General features: G+C 47.1%; 1 protein-coding gene across 2 annotated transcripts in view; it reads left to right on the top strand.

The window, feature by feature from the left end:
- Nucleotides 1-17,979, top strand: part of CCDC50 (coiled-coil domain containing 50) — a 50,649-nt gene that overhangs the window by 11,003 nt on the left and 21,667 nt on the right. For both annotated transcript variants that reach the window (XM_081190322.1, XM_081190321.1), the window contains exons 2-4: nucleotides 13,361-13,423; nucleotides 13,706-13,835; nucleotides 16,844-16,934. In XM_081190322.1, the coding sequence (XP_081046448.1) occupies nucleotides 13,361-13,423; nucleotides 13,706-13,835; nucleotides 16,844-16,934 (284 nt within the window). The remainder of the gene's footprint in view (nucleotides 1-13,360; nucleotides 13,424-13,705; nucleotides 13,836-16,843; nucleotides 16,935-17,979) is intronic.

The raw sequence follows: 17,979 nt of genomic DNA, 5'->3' as shown, positions 1-17,979 counted from the left end.
ATCTGCAAGGGTAAAAGGCAGCGTAACCTGGGCTGTGGGTCTGGCCTTCTTGGGGACGGAGAGGGCTGCATCTGTTGACACGCCAAGAGCCACTGAATCGGAGCGTGGAGAGCGGGGCACCGTCGCCAGGGCAACCTCCACGCGCCAGCCGCTGCCAATCCTGGCCAATTCTCCGTGGCGCGGCGCCAGCCCTCCTTCCCTGCCTTTGGGTAAAGGTCACCTGAGTCATTCCTAATGGGGCTGCTTTTGCCTTTGGTTGGGTGATTGTTGTGTTTGCTCGTTCTTCTTTGCCGTCCTTTGGCTGGGAGGTCCGTGACGTGTGCCAGAGGACGAAGACCTCCTTTGTCCAAGCTCTGGAAGATGACATGGGGTGGGGGGGTGGGATCGCCGGGGAGGGGGGGGCAGGGAAAGCAAGTTGCACATCCCCCAGCCGTTTGCAAGCTTGCATTCCCGTTCCCTCTTTGCTTCGCGCTTCCCCACCCGCAAAGGATTGCAAAACCTTGGAAGACCTTTAATCTCCATTATCTGGACAGCTGGTATTTGAGGCTTTGGCAAACCGCCCTTCTTGGAAAGGGATCTTGTGTGCTGAAAGTATCTATACAGGCTGGATTGAGGTTTGATGAGGCCCTCATCTCCTGAAGATAATGGGGCCCTTTCTATGTCCAGCTGCCCTTTGTCAACAACAAATTGTCCCTGTTTTTTGTGTTGCATATATGTTATATATATGTAGGGACATGGGTGGCGCTATGGGTTAAACCACAGAGCCTAGGACATGCCGATCGCAAGGTCGGTGGTTCGAATCCCCACGACGGGGTGAGCTCCCGTTGCTCGGTCCCTGCTCCTGCCAACCTAGCAGTTTGAAAACACATCAAAGTGCAAGTAGATAAATAGGTACCGCTCCAGCGGGAAGGTAAACGGCGTTTCCGTGCGCTGCTCTGGTTTGCCAGAAGCGGCTTAATCATGCTGGCCACATGACCCGGAAGCTGCACGCCGGCTCCCTCAGCCAGTAAAGCGAGATGAGCGCCGCAACCCCAGAGTCGGTCACGACTGGACCTAATGGTCAGGGGTCCCTTTACCTTTATATGTTATATGGTCACTTATTGAACTAATAAGTATCTAAAGGTATCTAAAGCCATTTGCACATAACAAAATATGTATTTTATCAAAGTAACTGTTGAACTGAAATATGATTAAGAAGTAAATACCAGTCCATGCAGAATGTAGGCACCCTAAATGTAGAAAGGAGCAAACCAGGGATATTTTAGGGAGCAGGCTAGCAGGCGGGGCCTATGACTTACATCATAGGAGCCTACACAACACAAAACACAGTTGCTGGATGTAGGTTATATTTTATTTGTTTTTTGTCTTATATTTTGGAAATGTACATCCAGGTTTTGTTTTTTCCTTTAATTTTTTTGGGGGCCACCAAGAGCGTGGGGCCCTAAGCTGGAGCTTGTTTAGCTTATATGTATATCCGGCACTGTATCTATATGGCGTGGCTTTATTTCTTGTACAAATATTGCGCCACATGGGAGCTCAGCTTCCTCCATGGCGGAGGGTTGGACTAGATGGCCCCTGGGGAACCCCTTCCAACTCTGCCATTCTTTGGCAGACCAGTACTGAACCAGGGACTTTTCCGCAAACAGAGCCCCCCCTGAACTTCTTTTCTCCACCCCGTTCTCTTTGCTCCCGATTGTTCTCAGCCAGATGAGGATTTAGCGGCTGGCTTTCTCCCGAAGCCCAAAAAGGGGCCCCTAAACAACTCAAGGATGTTCCCGACCACTCCTTTTAAAAAATGCTATTGATTTTTCAACAGGCAAAAGAAAAAGAGGCCAGAAAAGGCCGATCTCTAGGCAGACTGTCCCTGGATCAAGTGACTCAGTTTCTCAATATTCCTTCTTTTAAGTTCTCAAAGCTCTTAACCCGGCTCAAGGTTGTCATCTGAACTGGCCAGATCTTTACCTGAGAATCAATCGCAGTCAGCCCATCCTTTGAAAAACAAGTCTTGCCCCAAAATGGCAACTAGACGTTCCAATTTTGCAACTGCAACCTAGGTTTAAGGAGCCATTTGGCCCCTGATTTGTATACCTGAGTTTCTATCCCTGGCCACAGCTAGTTGGGTTTCGTGGAAGATGATGATAATAATAATAACAATGATGATGATGATGATTTATTTATACCCCTTCCTCCCCGGCCAGAGCCAGACTCAGGGCAGCTAACACCAGTAAAATTACAGTAAAAACATAATCGGGGGGGGGATTTAAAATACAGGTTAAAATGCAATTTAAAATGCAGCCTCATTTTAAAAGTAGCCCATAGACACTCAATGGCTGCTAGCCCGGGTGGCTCTGCCCTTCCTCCACAGCTGGAAACTGCAGGAGGGGAGAGGGGTCTCGGGTTCAAATCCTGCTTGAGGATTTCCCACTGGACTGGAAGGGCCATGGGCCTGATCCAGCAGCCTCTCCTTGTGGCCTTAGGTTATGGCAGCTTTCAGCAACCTGTCTTGGTCCACAGCTGGGACGGCCAGGAACATCTGGAGCGCACCAAGTTGGAGTGCGTGATTTGGGAGAAGGACTTTTCACGGGCTCCTCCACGACCTCCGGTGGTCCGTTGCTGGAATGTCAGTGCCTGTTTCTAAACGCTCCTCTGTTTTGAAGAACTGGAGCTTAAAATTAACAGGCATTTCCTGCGGGAACATTTTTTCCCCTTTTGGTAAATATCCAGACCGGAGTTGAGCCGAGAGCCGTACATTCCCCTCACCCAGTGAAGCCACAAATCCATGACTCTTGTTCCCAGAAAGCGCCCCCGGTCCCTGTATTCCCAGCATTTCGTCTCCCACAAGGTTGATCCTTTTCTGGGCCGGCCGATAACATTTTTTGTTTAGGCAAGTCCATCCGGATGTGTTGAGGTTCCCTGCCTTTTACCTCTTTTTTTAGCTACTGTTGATTTTAATGATCTTTGGAGCACCCCTCTTTTTGTCATGATGAGTATTTAAATATTTTGCTTTACGTTTTTGTCAATGGCTGGGAGGTTTTCTCGCATTCAAGCCGGTGTTTCAGGGGGGTGGGCTGGATGACCCTCGGGGTCCCTTCCGACTGTTCTTCTTCCGTCACACCAAAGGGGGCAAGGAGCCACCTGCAGCCCTCTCCCCTCTACAGTCTTTTAAGCTAGCCAAGAGCCAGTGTGGTGTAGTGGTTCAGAGCAGTAGTCTCGTAATCTGGGGAACCGGGTTCGCGTCTCCGCTCCTCCACATGCAGCTGCTGGGTGACCTTGGACCAGTCACACTTCTTTGAAGTCTCTCAGCCCCACTCACCTCACAGAGTGTTTGTTGTGGGGGAGGAAGGGAAAGGAGAATGTTAGCCGCTTTGAGACTCCTTTGGGTAGTAATAAAGCTGGATATCAAATCCAAACTCCTCTTCTTCATCATCTTCCCAAATATGTCGGCTCTGGGAGGTGGCTGGGAAGCACTGTGTGGATCTTGGGAAACACATTTGGCCGACCCGACTTTCTAGACGGCTTCCAAGGGTGCATCTGGAAATGAAATCAACGCACATCTGATACCCTCGTTTTCAAGTTGCAAAGGTGGCTTGAAAAATGGACAGAGGAGGAAAGAGCAAGTTTTGCTGAAACTGCAGTGTAGAAGGATCATAGAATCATAGAGTTGGAAGAGACCACAAGGGCCATCGAGTCCAACCCCCTGCCAAGCAGGAAACACCATCAGAGCACTCCTGACATATGGTTGTCAAGCCTCTGCTTAAAGACCTCCAAAGTAGGAGACTCCACCACACTCCTTGGCAGCAAATTCCACTGTCAAACAGCTCTTACTGTCAGGAAGTTCTTCCTAATGTTTAGGTGGAATCTTCTTTCTTGTAGTTTGGATCCATTGCTCCGTGTCCGCTTCTCTGGAGCAGCAGAAAACAACCTTTCTCCCTCCTCTATGTGACATCCTTTTATATATTTGAACATGGCTATCATATCACCCCTTAACCTCCTCTTCTCCAGGCTAAACATGCCCTGCTCCCTTAACCGTTCCTCATAAGGCATCGTTTCCAGGCCTTTGACCATTTTGGTTGCCCTCCTCTGGACACGTTCCAGTTTGTCAGTGTCCTTCTTGAACTGTGGTGCCCAGAACTGGACACAGTACTCCAGGTGAGGTCTGACCAGAGCAGATGGTTTCCAAATCGCCGTTAAAACTTAAGACCCCAAGAACTGAAAGGAAACTGATAGAAGTAGATGGAGAGAAGATTTCTTGTTCTCTCTCGACACCATAGGCATCTAATGAATCTGAATGTTGGGACATATTTTCAAAAAAGGACTTCTTCACGCAGCGCAGTTAACCTATGGAACTCCCTCCCACAGGAGGCAGGGATGGCCACCAACTTGGGTGGCTTGAAAAGAGGATGAGACAGACCTGTGAAGAAATCAGAAGCTTGTGGAACATAGTATATGACGAGCTTAAAAAAATGTTTAAGTATAACTTTATGAAAAATACAGAAGCTTTTCTACTAGGGATAACGGACACAGGTATAGCAAGAGAAGATCAGAAGATATTCCTCAATGCCACAGGAGTGGCCAGGATCCTAATTGCTAAAAACTGGAAAAAAGAAACTGTGCCAACAAAAAAGTAATGGCAAGACAAACTGTTAGAGTATATTGAACTGGCTAGATTAACAGAGGCAATTAGAGCTCACACTAGTCAAGAGTTTCGAAAAGCATGGGGAAAATGCAGAGAATACTTCACAAAACAGTGCCCTAAAATACATACCTGGACTTGTTTCGATTAATGTCTGCAGGAGACTTTGTGGATATTTAAGTTATGATTAGAAAAATCTTAATTATTCATAAAGGAAACAGCTTATAAGAAGTAAATAAGGAGGCCAAATACAGGATAAAGGAAGTCTTTTATTTGGTTGTTTGTATTGTTGTATTTTATGCTTATTGTATGCTATGTTCACGTTTAGTGAGGGTGGATTTCTGTATTGGGGGGGTAGGGGGTTATGTTATGTTGTAAATTAAATTTCCAATGAAAAAAAGAAAAGAGGATGAGACAAATTTGTGGGGAAGAGAGGGCTACCGATGGCTACCAGGAAGGATGACTTTGCCCTGCCCCCCAAAAGCTGGAGGCAGCGATGATTCTGAACTGCAGGACAGGATTGTGTTGGTCTGGTGCTTGAATCCTGATTGCTGGTTTCCCACGGGTGTCTGGTTGTGAGAACAGGATGCTGGCCTGGACGGGTCCCTCCACCCCCTTCCCCAAAAGCAACAAACAGTCCCTGGTGCCTCCTTGCACATCCTTCTGCGCCGCTTCTCCCCAGGGAGGGAGAGCGTCAGCATCGGCAGCCAAGGAAGGGGCGTGTGCAGGGAAGAGGAGAACAAAGGGCCTGGAAGGGCATGGGAGAAGGCGAAGGGCAGGGGGAGAAACAAGAAGCTGAAGCACGCTCTCTCCTTCCCGCCTCTTGCCTGTTTGCCACCCCACAGGCCTTCTTCTACTTAAGGATGGGCAAGGGGGCTTTTGGGAGATCTGCACTTTGCAAAGTTCATGCCAGCTCGTGATAGCAGCGGCCGAGAAGGGTGTTGGGATCTGCGCTGCTGCTGGGAAGCAGGAATAGGGAAGGCATCCGATTAGGCAAAACAACAGCGCGTGCATCACTGTAGTTTGCACATGCCAGAGACTTCCAAGCCCTTCTAAGCCCTTGGGTTGGGCCAGGCCAAAGCTACAGTCAGGCAAAGAATCATAGACACCTAGAGACAACAGGACTGCTCAAGGTGCCCTGACTATAAAATTGGAGAAATCGAGAGAGAGATAGCCGCACCGGCAGCATATCTCTTCTTTCTCGTGTCCAAAAATGCAAGAAGGGCTTTTACACTCGCCAGAAGCTCGGCTCTGCCCTCGCTGGTCCTGGAAGGATCCTTTAAAAAAGTCCCATATGCTCAGAGACTTTGCGCCTGTTCATTGGGGGAGATAGGAAACCCAAAGCACTTGTTCTTTAGATGTCCCTTTTATGAAGAGGCACATAGTGAGACCATTGATCCCCTGCTGGTGAGGCTCGCTGACCTCCCGGAAAAGCAAAAAATTGACCTTTTCCTGTTAGGTAAAGATCAGAAGACGACGCGGATGGTCGCCAGATTCTGTGTACAGATCTGTAGGCGCAGACCATCCCCCGACCCAAACTAGTTTGTGAAGAAAATCCCCAAACTCGGTTTCATGGGTGACTCTGGGTCAACTCCCTGCGGTAGTTTATTGTTGTACATTGTTTTTAAATTTATTGTTGTGCATTGTTTTAATTGTTTGTTTTTCTTCTGTGACTGTACCCCCAAGTGTGTTTTATAAGCTGGTCTCCGGCCGTAATAAATTATCTATCACAAAGTTCCAATTCGCAGCCGCCCTTAACAAACCACAGGACCCAGAATTCTTTGAGGGGAGAAATGTGCTTCGAAGGTGCTCAGCAGTGCGCACGCAGTCTAATAGAGGAAAGCCGCCCCATTGGTTTGCCCCTGCGAATTATGGAAGAACTGGAGCCCACTGAGGGAAGAAGGAATGGAAAGATTCCTTAACCTGGAAAACCTGGCCACAGTCGTTAGTTGCATTGGTTACTTCAAGACTGGATTACTGCAATACGTTCTATGTGGGGCTTCCCTTGCGCTTGATCCAGAAGCTGCAGTTAATGCAGAATGCTGCAGCACGAGTGCTGAAAGGGGTGAGGTCTTGTCACCATATGAATCTCAACTAAAGTATCCCTGACAGACGGCCATCCAACCTCTGCTTAAAAACCTCCAAGGAAGGAGAGCCCTCCACTTTCTGAGGTTGCCTGTTGAAGAGCTCTTACCACCAGAAAGCCCTTCCTTGATGTTCACTTGGAATCTCCTTTCTTGTAACTGGAGTCCAATAAATGTTTGTGCTTAAAGTGCCAACAGACTCCTCCTTGGTTGTGCGGAAGTTGCCACTCGCCTTCCATCACCACCCAACGATGCCTGGGAGATACCTGAGCAGAGCAGAAAGCAGACAAAGCTGGGAGATTCATCCTAAGCAAGGTTCCTTCTGCTGTAAAACCAAACAAACATTTGTTGTTCCCTTGCGAAACGAAACCAAACAACAGCGCATGCATCACGGGAGAGATCTGTAGCCCAGGCTGTAAATTCTCTGCCCAGACACACCTCTGTCTCGTTCCTCATCAAGCATCAGTGTCTACATTTCCTGCAGCCTCTGTTTCCCAGTGCACAGATTCTCCTGTTGTTTGTGCATCCTTTGCCTGTTGATCTTCAACAGGCGGTTGGAGGATGGATGGTGGCTAACAGATTGAGGTTGAATCCTGACAAGACAGAAGTACTGTTTTTGGGGGACAGGGGGCGGGCTGGTGTGGAGGATTCCCTGGTCCTGAATGGGGTAACTGTGCCCCTGAAGGACCAGGTGCGCAGCCTGGGAGTCATTATGGACTCACAGCTGTCCATGGAGGCGCAGGGCAGCTTTCTACCAGCTCCATCTAGTACGCAGGATGAGACCCTCCCTACCCACAGACTGTCTTGCCAGAGTGGTGCATGCTCTGGTTATCTCCCGCTTGGACTATTGCAATGCGCTCTATGTGGGCCTACCTTTGAAGGTGACTCGGAAACTACAACTAATCCAGAATGCAGCAGCTAGACTGGTGACTGGGAGCGGCCGCCGAGACCACATAACACCGTTCCTGAGAGATCTGCATTGGCTCCCAGTACAATTCCGAGCACAATTCAAAGTGTTGGTGCTGACCTTTAAAGCCCTAAACGGCCTCGGTCCAGTATATCCGAAGGAGCGTCTCCACCCCCACTGTTCTGCCCGGACACTGAGGTCCAGCTCTGAGGGCCTTCTGGCAGTTTCCTCCCTGCGAGAAGCAAAGCTACAGGGAACCAGGCAGAGGGCCTTCTCGGTAGTGGCACCCGCCCTGTGGAATGCCCTCCTGTCAGATGTCAAGGAGAACAACAACTACCAGACTTTTAGAAGACATCTGAAGGCAGCCCTGTTTAGGGAAGTTTTTAATGTCTGATGCTGTATTGTTTTTAACACTTGATTGGAAGCCGCCCAGAGTGGCTGGGGAAACCCAGCCAGATGGGCGGGGTATAAATAATAAATTATTATTATTATTATTATTATTATTATTATTATTATTATTATTATTATTATTATTATTATTATCTTGTTGCTGCAAAAGGCTGTAGCTCAGAGGGGGGCCATCTACATTGCATGTAGAACGTCCCAGATTCAGATCCCAGGAGCCTCTTAGAGCTGGCAGAGAAACCCAGAGAGCTGCTGGTCAGGATAGACAACAGACATAAGAGGAGACTGTTGGATCAGGCCAGTGGCTCATCCAGTCTGGTATCCTGTTCTCACAGTGGCCAAGCCGATGCCCCTTATGGGAAACCCACAAACAGGATTCAAGCACAACAGCAATTCTCTCCCCTCCTGCAGTTTCCAGCAAATAGTACTCAAAAGCATCACTGCCTTCAGGGTTCGAAATTAGCAGGGCGCCAGGCGCATTTTGCGCCGAAGGGTTCTCATTTATGAGCACCTCCAAAAGTCTGGATGCCCTACAGTGGTGCCTCGCAAGACGAAAAGAATCCGTTCTGTGATTCTCTTCGTCTAGCGGTATTTTCGTCTTGCGAAGCAAGCCCATTGAAGGATTAGCGGATTAGCGCTATTAGCAGCTTTTAGTGGCTTTTAGCGGCTTATCTGCTGATCGGATCAGCTGATAAGCGGCTTAGCGGCTTAGAAAAAGGGGGGGGGGGAGGAAAAAAAACCAGCAGGAACTCGCAAGACATTGTCGTCTTGCGAAGCAAGCCCATAGGAGATTCCTTTTGCGAAGCACCTCCAAAACGGAAAACTCTTTCGTCTAGCGAGTTTTCCGTCTTGCGAGGCATTCATCTTGCGGGGCACCACTGTATTTTGTTCCTGGCTGATGCTCAAGGATTACTGAAATCTCTGTGATTTGAAGCCTCAAAGTATATGTCCAGGATAGACAATATGTTAAGGAGTTTAACAACGAGTGTTTTGAAAACTGAAGTATCGTACAGTGGTACCTCAGTTCTTGAACGTAATCCGTTCTGGAAGACCATCCGAGTTCCGAAACGTTCGAAACCTGAGGCGCAAAGGGTGGTCTGCAAATTCAATTGAGAAAATTGACGTGGCAGAAGCCGTTTGACTTCCAAGGTGCATTTGAAAGGGGAAGCATTTACTTCCTGGTTTTTTGGCGTTCGGTTCTGAAATGTTCGACGGAGATGTTCGAGAACCAAGGTACCACTGTGCCGATATTTTTATTGTCAGCACCAAATTAAGCACGTATTAACGATTTCTGCTAAAAACGTGTCACATGTGAATTGCAGATTAAATCACGCTTATCAAAATAATAAATAAAAGGTTTGCTGACACCCCCCCCCCAGTGGCAACTAGACATTCTGTTTTGGCACTCACAACTGTGAGGTCCACAGTTTAACTATGTTCTGCGTGAATCTTCCAATGTCCAGTTTCGTTCGACGTCAACCTGTTCTCTAGTGTTAGGAGACAGAAAGGAAAAACTTTGCTTTCTCCAGGCTATCTGGAGAATCCCCCAGATCCTGTTCTGGTGCTTTAATTTTTAAGGGACAATTGCAGACATCCTGGGACGTAAGCCCCAAAGGACACACATTACAGCTAGTGACTGGATGCTTCCCGTCTGGTCACCAGATCCAGAATCGCAAAAACGTGGGCGACTTCCTTTTGGTGTGCCATCGCTGGTGTGGAGTTTTGTTCAAGCTGTTCCTTCCCTTGGCCTCTTGCGTTTGTTTTCATTTTATTTTCACAATACAGGAGAGAGAAATAACTACCCAGTGGAACGCTTCTCTTTGAAGCTGCGTGAGGCACCAGATCTCCTGGTGTGCCTTTTCTTTCTTTTTTTGATAACAATTTATTAATTTTCCAAAAAGCTAACATAAAAAGTAAGCATGAAAACAACAATATATAATGAAAAGGGGGGGGGGGGGAACCAGCATAATAAAAAAAATTAAACCAGAATTTTTGCTTGACTTCCCTCCCCTCTCCCTCTTGGTTTCATTGTTTAGTACTTGTTCACGCACGTCCTTATAACCTTATAATCTTAATACAGTAGTACCTCTGGTTGTGAACAGTATCTGTTCTGGAGCCCCGTTTGCAACATGAGCAGAACACAATCTGCATGGGTCGCAATTCGCTGCTTCTGCGCATGCACGTGACATCATTTTGAGCGTCTGCGCATGCGCAAGCGGCAAAACCCGGAAGTAACCCGTTCCGTTACTTCTGGGTCGCCATGGGATGTATCCTGAAAGAACGTAACCTGAACTGAACGTAACAAGAGGTATGACTGTAATCCAATTTTTCAAGCCTTGTTTATCTTAATACAAGTGAGTTTTGACCTGGTGTGCCTTTTCAAAACTGCCCATGGAAAGAAGGCAGCCTACAAAATCTGGGGGGGCATTTAGAATCGCAGAATTGCAGAGTTGGAAGGGACCCTGGGGGGTCATCCAGTCCAACCCCCCCTGCAATGAACGAATCACAGCTAAATAATCCCTGGCATTTGGCCAGCCAACCTCTGCTTAAAACCCTCCAAGGAAGGAAAGTCCACCACTCTCTGAGGGTCTTTGTACGACTGCTGGACAGCTCTTGCCCTCAGAAAGTCCTTCCTGGTGTTTAGTCAGAATCTCCTTTCTTTTTCTTCTTTTTTTGGTTTTTATAAACTTTATTGGAATTCAACAATAACAGCAACAAAACAAAACCCACAGTAGTTGCTACATCAAATCATGACAATTAACCCATTTAAACATTTTATAAATACTACTAAGGAAATTACATAGCATCACTTTTAACTTACTGAGGTTTTCATAATACGCTTTTATCTCTTTATCTTTTCCATAACGTATCAGAAAGAGAAGGACCAAGGAAGGAAGCAGAAAAAGAGAGAAAAAGAAGAGGGGGGGGGTGAAGGGAAGGGGGGGAAAGGAGGAAGGAAAAAAACAAAAGAAAAAACCCCAAAGAAAAATAAACATATTTGACTTCTGATTAGACCCATTGTATTATTATTTCTACAGTTTTTTCACACACAGTTCCAAATTATTGTATTTCTTTGTTTTCATCATATGTCCAGAAAAACATTATGTTTGTTGTTTTACAAGGATCATTCTATTTCTCCCAGGAGATGTTTCTTACTGTAATACTTTTCCAAATATTCTTTAAAGATTCTCCTTTCTTTCTGTACTTTCTGTTTTGGATACCCTCTAATTCTCCCTGTCACCATAGCCATCTGTAGATATTCTATCATTTGGACCTGCCGCTCATTTATCGTAGGTGTTTTGTCACTTTTCCAGTTTTTTGCATTTAAGATCCTGGCTGCTACTGTTGTATACATAAAAAGTGGTCTATATTCTTTTTGATTTCTAGTGACATTATTCCCGGGAGAAAGGTTTCAGGGTTTTTTCTTAAATGAAAACTTAAATAGTTTTTTTTAATTCATTGTAGATGTTATTCCAAAATTATTTCATGGCTGTGCATTCCCACCACATGTGCATTTATGGCCCTATGCCATCCTTACACCTCCAGCATAGAATCTCCTTTCTTATAACTTAGAGATTCATAGAATTGTAAATTTGGAAGGGGCCCCAGGGGTCATCTAGTCCAACCCCCTGCAATCCCAATCAACCAACGTGAACCCATTGGTTCAGGTCCTACCCTCCAGACAAGCTTGCTCCCTCTTCCATGGGGCAGCCCTTGAGATATTTGAAGATGGGTCTCTCATCTCCTCTCAGCCTCCTCTTTTCCAGGCTAAATGTACCCAGCTCCTTCGACCGTTCCTCATCAGGCCTCCTCTGCACACCTCCCAGCTTGCCGGTACCCTTCTTAAACTGTGGCACTTTTGGGTGGTTGTTCCGTTTTAAAGAGATGAGCCTTTCTCCAAATGTGTGCCAAGGGCAAATCAGTGCTCCTTTTGCTTAGATTTAAGTTACTAAAAAATCAACTTTTGCCCCTGGTTCCTCGAAATGGCTCTGCATGTTCCGCTTTGCGACTTCCTTGCAGTGTTTGCGGGAAGTGGAGATTTGTGCGTTGCAAGGGAACGCTGCCTGTTCCCTCTTTCTGCAGTTCCTACTTCCTTGTGTCTTCTTTTTTATTTTTTAAATTTTTTATTAGGTTTTACAATTGGATATTCGACACATTTGACACATAAAAATAAAAATAAAAAAGGGAATTCCCCCCCCACCCAGTGACTTCCCTCAACTTCCCCTTCTTGTTCTTTAAATATATGCTACTTCTGCTTAATTTTATCTTACTTTCTATGATTTTTTTTGCTAAACACTCTTTTATTCTTATCATTTTGATACCAAATTTCCTTTCAAATGACACCTTGCACTTAATTAATTTCCATATTGTTGTTTCTTAACCGTCCACTTATTTTCTTAATTGTCAGCATTTACTCAAACCCTACTAGTAAGTCAAATTCTTTACACTGTTTCTGTAGATACAGCACAAATGCTTCCCAGTCTTTTTTAAAGTCTCTATTGTCGTTGTCTCTAAGTCTTCCTGTAAGTTTTGGCATTTCTGTGTGTATTCCATAAGATTAACTTGCAAATCTTCCTTCTTTGGTATCTTACCTTCCTTCCATTTTTGGGCTACTAATATCCTAGATGCCGTTGTTCTTCTGCTCTTTTGGCAATTCCTGTCCTATGATACCTAGCAAGAAAGCTTCTGGCTTTTTAACAAAAGTTATCTTAAACATCTTCTTCAGTTTGTTATAAACAGGGGTCAGCAGACTTACCGCCCCTCGGGCCGGTGGCTCCAGCGCCGATCGCGTGGTGGGCTGGAGGGCAGGGGAGCGCGTGCCCATAAGTGTGCGCACACGCTATTTCCGGCGCACGTCCGGGTTGGAGGAGCATGGGAAACAGCTTGTGCGCATGTGCACGGGCCTCCTCCAACCCGGATGTGCACCACAAATAACGCTTGCGCATGTGCACAAGCTATTTTCGATGCTCCTCCAACCCGGAAGTGGGCAGCAGTGCAGCGCCGGTAAGAGCGGGTGGCGGGGGTCGCTGCGGGCCGGATAAACAAGTTCCCTCGGGCCTTATCCGGCCCGTGGGCCATAGTTTGGGGACTCCTGATTATAAATCATTTCCCAATAGTTTTTGATTACTTTAGAGCTCCACCAAATATGATAAAACACACCTTCTAACTCTTTACATTTCCAGCACTTATTAGAGTTTCTTCTGTACATTTTTGTAACTTTAACGGGAGTCATGTACCATCGACTTCCTTGAGTCTTGTGAAGAAGTTCTGGGCTCTGGGATGATAAGTTGCTCTCCTCCCTCACTTTTTCCGTTCTCTCTTTTCTTCCAGTGTGCCGGGATTTTGCCGTCCTCGAGGATCACACTCTGGCCCACAGCCTGCAAGAACAGGAAAGTACGTCTCGCCTGGCGGTTGAAGCTGGGTTCTGCGATGTGCATTTAACTGTTACCGTTCTGAACGTCATTGTGTTTTGGTTCCACGCAGACCGCTTTTCTGAATAATGTTTTTTATAGGGTGCGGAACCAAAAGGGGGTGGAAACCACAATTCTTTCCTCCACCCTGCGGAAGGGGCCAGCGAGAGAGCAGGGTCCCCCTTGGGGCGCAGCCAAGAGGGTGTTTTGGTCCTCCCAGACCCGCAGCCGAATTAAACGTGCCTGTTCTTGTGCCCTCTTGCAGTTGAGCATCATTTGGCGACCAATGTCCAGCGCAACCGCCTGGTGCAGTATGACTTGCAGATGGCCAAGCAGCTGCAGGAAGAGGAGGACCGCAAGGCACGGGCCCGGATCCAGGAGCGGCACAAAGACCTGTGAGTGTGCGGGATGCGGGGGCCGTTTTGCCTCTGGGCTGCCCCCTCCCTGGTTTAGCTGGGCAGAACCAAGCGAGGCCCGTTGCTCCCTGAAGACTCTGCCACAGTTCGGCTTTCCCAACCTGGTGCCCCCCAGATGTTCTGGACTGCAACTCCCATCTGTGCCTTCTTAGTTTAGAGAAAAGGGGTGACATGATAGAAGTTTATAAAAACCATTTATGTCATGGATAAAGTGGAGATTTAATGCTAGAACTTGTGGACATAGAATTGTGGCATTTGCAGAGACGCCAAGGGCCATCCAAATCAAGGTTCCCCAAACTTTGGTCTCCAGATGTTTTTGGACTACATCTCCTCCACCAGGGCCAGGGCCTTCTCAGTGATGGCTCCGACCTGGTGGAACGCTCTGTCCCATGAGACCAGTGCCCTGCAGCATTTAACCTCCTTTCGCCCAGCCTGTAAGACAGAGCTATTCCACCTGGCTTTCAATTTCAACTTAGCCTGATCTTTTATTCCCCTTCCTTCCCTCCCTCTCTCCTTTTATGAAGATTCCCTAGTCTGGGATCCCACAGCTAATTCTCCCCTGGTCTCCTTGCTGGCCCAAATAGGACTAATTTAGCCAGCTAGCCCTGGGGATCATCTAATGTTTATTGGATGGATTTCCCCCTAAATTGATTTTTGAATTCTGAATTTATTGTTATTCACGTTTTATACTGTATTTTATGCTGTTTTTTGTTGCATCGAATTAAGTGTTTTAAATTTGTTGTTAGCCGCCCTGAACCTGGTTTTCTGAACCGGGAAGGGCAGGGTATAAATTATTATTATTATTACTATTATCATTCATTGCTTCTAAGTAGGGATGATGGGATTTGTAGTCCAAAACCAGCTGGAGACCCAGGTTTGGGGCACCCTGATCTAGCCCAACCCCCTGCAGTGTAGAAATCTCATCTGAATCTCTTCTTGTGAGAGTTAACGTTTGACATTTCAGGACAGGGAAATGAAAGTCCTTCTTCACGCAGCACGTAGTTAAACTTTGGGACTCCCTGCCACAGGAGTCAGGGATGGCCACCAACTTGGAGGGCTTTAAAAGAGGATTGGGCAAATTCCTGGAGGAGAAGAGGGCTTCTGATGGCTGCTAGCCAGGGTGGCTGCAGTTGGAGGCAACGACTCTTCTGAAAAAGGTTCACATAAGGAAGGGAACTTCCTACATATGTGGTGGTCCTGTGCTAAGGTCAAGGCTTTCTGGGATATTATTTACAATGAATGAAAAAAAATATTAAAATATAACTTTAGCGTCTTAGGGACGCAGGTGGCGCTGTGGGTAAAAGCCTCAGCTCCTAGGGCTTGCCGATCGGAAGGTCGGCGGTTCGAATCCCTGCGGCGGGGTGCGCTCCTGTCGTTCGGTCCCAGCGCCTGCCAACCTAGCAGTTCGAAAGCACCCCCGGGTGCAAGTAGATAAATAGGGACCGCTTACCAGCGGGAAGGTAAACGGCGTTTCAGTGTGCTGTGCTGGCTCGCCAGATGCAGCTTGTCACGCTAGCCACGTGACCCGGAAGTGTCTGCGGACAGCGCTGGCCCCCGGCCTCTTGAGTGAGATGGGCGCACAACCCTAGAGTCTGGCAAGACTGGCCCGTACGGGCAGGGGTACCTTTACCTTTATAACTTTAGCAAAAAACCAGAGGCATTCTTATTAGGGCTAACTGATGAATAAATTAATAAAAAAGGTGTAAATTTATTTATTTATTGAAAGAAAACTGTACTCATTTAAAAACGTTTGTAGCATTAACGTGAAATGTTTTGTAATGTGAAATTATGATGCTGATTTATAAATAAGAACGTGATTTCTTAAGGTGATAGATAAAGAAGTGATTACGGGAATGTGAAAGATATGTTATAGGCTATAGGGATGTCAGAAGGAGAGGTAGAAGGAAGTCAAAACTCACTTTGAGCAAATAAGATGTTGTGAATATGTGTATTGAATTAAAATGAAATCTGGAAAAATCCAATAAAAATTATGTTTAAAAAAAAGAGGTTCACATAAAGCGAAATGGTACCTGTAACTCAGCCTTCCCTAACCTGGAGCTCTTCAGACATTGCACGGGGCAGGGGTGCCGATGGGCACAACAGAAGAAGGGCATACTGGATCTGACCAACGGCCCCTCTAGTCCAGCACCCTGTTCTCACAGCTGCCAACCAGATGTTTGTGGGAGACCAGCGTGCAGGATTCGAACACAGGAGCAATACTCTCGCCTCCTGGGGATTCCAGCAACTGGAATTCAGAAGCATCGCTGCCTCCAACTGCACTCCATAGTTTAACTATACGCCAAAACAGTGTTTCTCGACCTTTTTGCGACTTTGGCCCCCTTCCGACCTTGTTTCCTTCCTGTGCCACACACACAAAACCCGGTAGAAAGGTAGCTATTTTGCCTGTAGATAGAACACGTTTTATTTACAGTCAAATCTCGGTGGTAGAACGTAATCCGTTCCGGAAGCCCGTTCGACTTCCCAAACGTTCAACAGCAGAGCCGTGGCTTCCGATTGGTTGCAAAAGCTTCTTGTACTCAAGCAGAAACCGTGCCAGATGTTCGGGTACTGAAAAACGTTAGAAAACCAGGGCATTTACTTCCAGCTTTTTGGCATTCGGTAGCCGAAACATTCCAAAACGGAGCCGTCCGAGAATCGAGGTTTGACTGTATCATTTTTATATAAATTATATTATTTCACCTGTGCCCCCTTTAGAATATCCCGGGGGGGCCAGGAGTCCATATGGCCCCTGGTTGAGAAACACTGCATTAAGGGTTCAAAAGTTGCACCGGAAGAAAAAGTTGTTTTTTCCGTTTCTGTTTTGAGAGTGTTTCCCGTCTTGGTCGCTCATCTCTCAATGTGAAGCCGGGGTCCTGGGCTGCATTTTCTCCTTTCTCTCCCCCCCCCCATTCTCTCTCTCTTTTCCCACGGACTCCCACCCCTCACCTTTTCCCCTCTGCCACCCCCTCCCCTTTGTCTCTTCCCAGGGAGAGGCAGGACTGCGAGATAGCTCAGGAAATTCAAGTCAAGCTGGTCATTGAGGCAGAACAGCGGCGTCGCCAAGAAGAGGACGATGAGGTCAGCCCTTTGGTGTCGCGGGCAGGGAGGAAAGTGACTGATCTCCGGCCAGATCTCACGTCTTTAAAGGGAAGCGGAGAGGGGGAGAGAGCCATCGCCAGAACACAGAAGTTGATTTTTGACTTGCAGCCGTGCATGTCGAAAACAAGGCTGCCAGGAACTTGCCCCCAATAATGAATATTTCTAGGTGCAGGGATGATAATAATGTAATAATTTATTATTTGTACCCCGCCCATCTGGCTGGGTTTCCCCAGCCACTCTGGGCGGCTTCCACAGAACAAAAAATACACTAAAATATCACACAATAAAAACTTCCCTGAACAGGGCTGCCAGGGAGAGTTAGGGGTCCGTTAAGCTGTGTTTGCTGCTGCGGAGGCAACAGCAGGAACCAGTAAATCGAAAGCAAATTTCATTGCATTGCAGAGGGGATCGAAAGGGTCATCGAGTCCAATGCTCCCTCTGAAATTTTCAGGTGCCCCTGGGAAGCCCGATCAACAACCCCTTGTCTCTTGTGACATTGTGTTCTCGTTTCTTTATATGCTGCCTTTCAGCTAAAAAATCCCCCAGGAATAAACAGATGCAATAATACAAATGCAAACAATAGAAATTCGAAGCATGTCAATGGTAACGTGTGTGTAGCAACCTAATAGCATCTAGCTTATTTTTAGTTGCTGTTTTGTTAGTATTGTTTAAGGTAAAGGGACCCCTGACAGTTAAGTCTGCGGTTGCGGCACTCATCCCGCTTTACTGGCCGAGGGAGCTGGCGTTTGTCCGCTTCTGCAGACAGTTTTTAAGGGTCATGTGGCCAGCATGACTAAGCCGCTTCTGGCGAACCAGAGCAGCACATGGAAACGCTGTTTACCTTCCCGCCGGAGCGGTACCTATTTATCTACTTGCACTTTGACGTGCTTTTGAACTGCTAGGTTGGCAGGAGCAGGGACCGAGCAACGGGAGCTCACCCCGTCGCGGGGATTCGAACTGTCAGCCTTCCAACCAGCAAGTCCAAGAGCCTCAGTGGTTTACACCACAGCGCCATCCACGTCCC

The sequence above is a fragment of the Podarcis bocagei genome (genome assembly GCF_964188305.1).
Source record: "Podarcis bocagei genome assembly, chromosome: 4".
Classification (NCBI taxonomy): domain Eukaryota; kingdom Metazoa; phylum Chordata; class Lepidosauria; order Squamata; family Lacertidae; genus Podarcis; species Podarcis bocagei.
The sequence above is the reverse complement of the archived record's forward strand: the minus strand, read 5'-3'. Positions and strand labels throughout refer to the sequence as shown.